General features: G+C 44.3%; 1 protein-coding gene across 1 annotated transcript; it reads left to right on the plus strand.

Moving 5' to 3' along the window:
- The first annotated feature begins 1,027 nt into the window (after positions 1 to 1,027).
- LOC100339500 (zinc finger protein 791-like) lies at positions 1,028 to 3,633 on the plus strand. The gene is given in 2 exon segments (XM_008267103.4): positions 1,028 to 1,252; positions 1,255 to 3,633. Coding segments are annotated over 2 exon segments (1,689 nt in total). The 5' UTR covers positions 1,028 to 1,113; the 3' UTR covers positions 2,805 to 3,633.
- The last annotated feature ends 1,655 nt before the right edge of the window (positions 3,634 to 5,288 follow it).

The raw sequence follows: 5,288 nt of genomic DNA on the forward strand, positions 1-5,288 counted from the left end.
ATTTATAACAATTATTTATTAAACTCTTCCCTGATAATGTATTGAGCACATTAATGAGTATATTTTGTGCTTATGTTTATTTACTAGAAAATAAAAATTCTGGGGCCAGCACTGTGATGCAGTAGGTTAAGCATCTCCCTGCAGTGCCAGCATCCCATATGGGAGCCAGTTTGAGTCCCAGCTGCTCCACTTCCCATCCATCTCCCTTCTGATGGCCTGAGAAAGCAGTAGAAGATGGCCCAAGAGCTTGGGCCCCTGCACCCATATGGGATATCCAGAAGAAGCTGCTCCTGGCTCCCGGCTTCAGCTCTCCTCAAGCCTTTGTGGCCATTTGGGGAATGAACCAGTGGATGGAAGATCTTTGTGTCTCCCTCTCTCTGTCTGTAACTATGTCTCTCAAGTAAATAAATGAATGTTAAAAGGAAATAAAAGAAAGGAAAAATCCTTAAGTCCTGAGTCTAAGAAACTTTTAAGGATATTTATCAGAGATAGAGCTGTCTAGATGTCCAGCTCTGAATTTATATTTTTAGAATTTTAAAATCTGAATTCTTAAATGGAAAATTACCATTAATATTAATGTGTAAAGAGAAACAATGATAAAATATTATTGAAGATTAATACTCACAGCCAGTAGAATCTACCAAACTAAATGAGTTACTTTATCACATACTTATGTAGGAGGGGTTATCAAACAGATTCTGAGGGGCACGTATTTGGCCTAGCTGTTAAGTTGCCCACATAACATATTGGAGTGTCTAAGTTAGCTAACGGCCTTTGGCTTTTAACTCCAGTTGCCTTCAAGTGTAGAAGATAGTGGAAGACAGTGATCATGTCTCAAATGGCTGGGTCCCTTCCATCCACATAGGAGAAATGGATTGAAATCCTGGCTCCTGACTTCCGTCCCAGCCCAGCCTCAGCCATAGAGACATTGTGAAGTCAGATGAACGCTCTCTATCTACCTATCTATCATCTATCCATGTCTCTGTCTCTTTGCCTCTCAAATAAATAAATTTTTAGCAGTCTCCGCGTCTCTTCGCTGGGTAGCCTGGGGCAGCTTGTGGGTAACCCGCGGGCGCCGGAGTGGGGAGATCGGGGCGCCCCGGAGGCCGGGAGATGGATTCAGTCGTCTCTGAGGATGTGTCTGTGAACTTCAGCCGGGAGGAGTGGGCTCTATTGAATCCTTCACAAAAGAAACTCTACAGAGATGTGATGCAGGAAACCATCAGGAACTTGGCCTCTGTAGAAGTTGTGTGGTGGAGAGAAACTGTGAAAGTAAGAAAGAGAGTCAGTGTGGAGATGCTTTCAGCCAGATTCTAAGTCTCAGCCTGACCGAGAAAAGGACTGGAGTAAAACCTTATGAATGTACTGTGTGTGGGAAAGACTACGTGCTTCATTCATCCCTCGTTAGGCATATCAGATCTCATGCTGGATACAAACTAGCAGGCTCTAAGTATGGAGAGAAGCCTTACAAATGTAAGGTGTGTGGGAATGCCTTCAGTTATCTCAAATCCTTCCAGAGACATGAAAGGACACACACCGGAGAAAACCCCTATAAATGTCAGCAGTGTGGGAAAACCTTCATCTATCACCAACCTTTTCAAACACACGAACAGACTCACACAGGGGAGAAGCCCTATGAGTGCCAGTATTGTGGTAAATCGCTCAGTTCTTCCAGTTCTCTCCGAATCCATGAGAGGATTCACACGGGAGAAAAGCCCTACGCGTGTAAGAAGTGTGGCAAAGCCTTCAGTTGTCCCAGTTCTATTCAGATACATGAGAGAACTCACACTGGTGAGAAACCCTACACGTGTAAGGAATGTGGCAAGGCCTTCATTTCCCGCACAAGCGTGCAAACACACATGATCACGCACAATGGAGACAGGCCGTATAAATGCCAGGAATGCGGGAAGGCATTCATTCGTCCCAGTTTTTTACGAGTACACGAGAGAATCCACACCGGTGAGAAGCCCTACGCGTGTAAACAATGTGGTAAGGCCTTCAGATGCTCTACTTCCATCCAGATTCACGAAAGGACTCACACTGGAGAGAAACCTTACAAATGTAAGGACTGTGGGAAAGCCTTCCGCGCGCGGCCAGCCTTTCGAGTGCACCTGAGGGTGCACACGGGAGAGAAACCCTATAAATGTAAAGAATGTGGGAAGGCCTTCAGCCGGCTCAGTTACTGTCGCATCCATGAAAGGACTCACACCGGCGAGAAACCCTACAAATGCAAAAAATGTGGGAAAACCTTCAATTACCCTCTGGATCTGCAGATCCATGAAAGGAATCACACTGGGGAAAAACCCTATGAATGCAAGCAGTGTGCGAAAGCCTTCATTTCCGTGGAGAACTTTCGAAGACATATGATAACGCACACGGGCGACGGGCCTTACAAGTGCAGGGAGTGCGGGAAAGCCTTCAGCTATCTCAGTGCACTAAGGACCCACGAGAGAACTCACACTGGGGAGAAGCCTTACACATGCAAACGGTGTGGGAAATCCTTCAGTTGTTCCAGTTACGTGCAGATACATGAGAGAACTCACACTGGCGAGAAACCCTACTAATGTAAGCAATGCGGCAAGGCCTTCATTTACCCTACAAGCTTCCAGGGACACATGAGGGTGCACACTGGAGAGAAGCCGTATAAATGCAAAGAATGTGGGAAGGCCTTCAGTCTTCGCAGCTCCTCTCAGAGACATGAGCGAACCCACAGTGGGGAGAAACTTTATGAATGTAAGCAATGCGGGAAAGCTTTCTGTTTGTCCAGGTCCTTGCAGAAACATGTGACGATGCACACTGGATAGAAACCTTTGAAGGTGAGGAGTAAGGAGGAGTTTCCAATTTCTTTTCTTTTTTTTTTTTTTAAGATTTATTTATTGGGAAGGCAGAGTTATACAGAGAGAGGAGAGGCAGAGAGAGAGGTCTTCCATCTGCTGTTTCACTCTCCAGTTGGCTGTAATGGCTGGAGCTGTGCTAATCTGAAGCCAGGAGCTAGGAGCTTCTTCTGGGCCTCCCACATGGGTGCAGGGGCTCAAGCACTTGTGCATCCTCTACTGCTTTCTCAGGCCATAGCAGAGAGCTGGGTTGGAAATGGAGCAGCCAGGACTCAAACCGGTACACATATGGGATGCCAGCACTGCAGGCGGCAGCTTTACCTGCTATGCCACAGCACCAACCCCAGTTTCCAATTTGAACAAAGAGTTCCAAACCTATGAATTTCCTACTGTAGAGAAGTCCCGTGAATGTGAGTAACACAGAAAGCTAGATGCAAGGTCACTCCTGTATAACGTGCCATGTCATATCAACTGAGAACTTCTTACTTTTGCAAAGAAACTTTGAGGTGAGAGCATTCTCTTCCCTAAGGTATGTTATAGAATTTTAATGGGCAGGGCTTTCTGGTGTATTCAAGACTTTTGTTTATTTTAAAGCCATTGGTCAATTGAAGTGTAATTCTAATGAACAATTAAGTTTAATTTTATATGCTTTTTCAATCATTCTCTAAGTATGAGACAATTAAAAAAATGACAAATTGGTAATTGTTGGGGTTTTCCCTATTGGGTTTATATGGGAAGTACTGGATCTCTTTAAAATACATATATATTTAAATATATTTACACAAACACATATATAAAATTCTCCTTTATTGTGAGAATAACTGTTTCTTCCTCAATTTCTAGGACAGAATAGTGTTATCATTTTTTGTTATTAAATTCCTGGCATAAAGTGGAAAAAATAAATAAATAAATAAATTTTTAAAGTTCACATGAAATGAATATTATGATGCATGCATTTCAAATATTTTTTGCATCAAAATAAAGTTATACTTTATTTTTAAAAACATTTGATTGAAACCTTGTATATAGGGCCCGGCACTGTGGCATAACGAGTAAAGCCAATGCTTACAGTGCCAGCATCCCATATGGGCTCTGGTTCGAGTCCCAGCTGCTCTACTTCCAGTCCAGCTCTCTCTGTTATGGCCTGGGAAAGAAGTAGAAAACGGCCTACATCCTTGGGCCCCTGTACCCCCTGGGAGACCTGGAGGAATGTCCTGTCTCCTGGCTTTAGTTGGTGCAGCTCTAGCCATTGCTGCCATTGGGGAGTGGACCAGCAGATGGAAGATCTCTCTCTCTCTCTGTCTCTCTCTCCATCTCCTTCTCTCTGTGTGTAACACTTTCAAATAAATAAATAAATCTTATTTTAAAAAAGGCAACACTGTATACACACCAGGAAATGCATATAAGTGTACAGATAAATGAGATAAAATAGTTTTATTGTCATTTTGACCACATTCATAATCAACATCCAAATTAAGAACAAGGAATTACTAGTACCCCCCAAATCCTCACCATACCCCCCAACTCTAATTCTTTTTATTTTTAAAATTTTATTTATTTATTTGAGAGGCAGAGTTACAGATAGAGAGAGGGAGAGACCAGGAGAAAGGTCTTTCATTTGCTGGTTCACTCCCCAAGTAGCCGCAGTGGCCTAAGCTGAGCCAATTTGAAGCCTGCAGCCAAGAGCTTCTTTCAGGTCTTCCAGGTATGTACAGGAACGCAAGCACTTGGGCCGTCTCCCACTGCTTTCTCAAGCCATTAGCAGGGAGCTGGAACAGAATTGGAGCAGCCCTGGCTGCGGCTCACTAGGCTAGTCCTCGTCCTGCGGCACTGGTACCCCGGCGTTCTAGTCCTGGTTGGGGTGCCCGTTCTGTCCTGGTTGCTCCTCTTCCAGTCCAGCTCTCTGCTGTGGCCCGGGAAGGCAGTGGAGGATGGCCCAGGTGCTTGGGCCCTGCACCTGCATGGGAGACTAGGAGAAGCACCTGGCTCCTGGCTTCGGATCAGGGCAGCGTGCCTGCCTTAGCGGCCATTTAGGGGGTAAAACAATGGAGGGAAGACCTTTCCCTCTGTCTCTCTCTCTCATTGTCTGACTCTACCTGTCAAAAAAAGAAGAAGAAGAGGAGGAAGAGGAGGAAGAGGAGGAAGAGGAAGAAGAGGAAGAAGAGGAAGAAGAGGAAGAAAAAGAAGAAGAAGAAGAAGAAGAAAAGCAGCCAGGACTTGAACCGGTTGTCCAGATGGGATGCCGGTGCCACAGGTGGAATCTTAACCTGCTATGCATGGGCCCGGATATCATCCATTTCTTTTTTAATGTTTCAAATGAATATATTGTCATTTACATAGATGAGTTAGTATAGCACTTCTTATAACTATATACTAAATATTGCAACTTCCACGCATTTTATTTTTACTTTCTCTGTGTATTAACTACCACAAATAAGAGAACCCATGACATTG

The sequence above is a fragment of the Oryctolagus cuniculus genome, chromosome 4 (assembly GCF_964237555.1).
Source record: "Oryctolagus cuniculus chromosome 4, mOryCun1.1, whole genome shotgun sequence".
NCBI lineage: Eukaryota > Metazoa > Chordata > Mammalia > Lagomorpha > Leporidae > Oryctolagus > Oryctolagus cuniculus.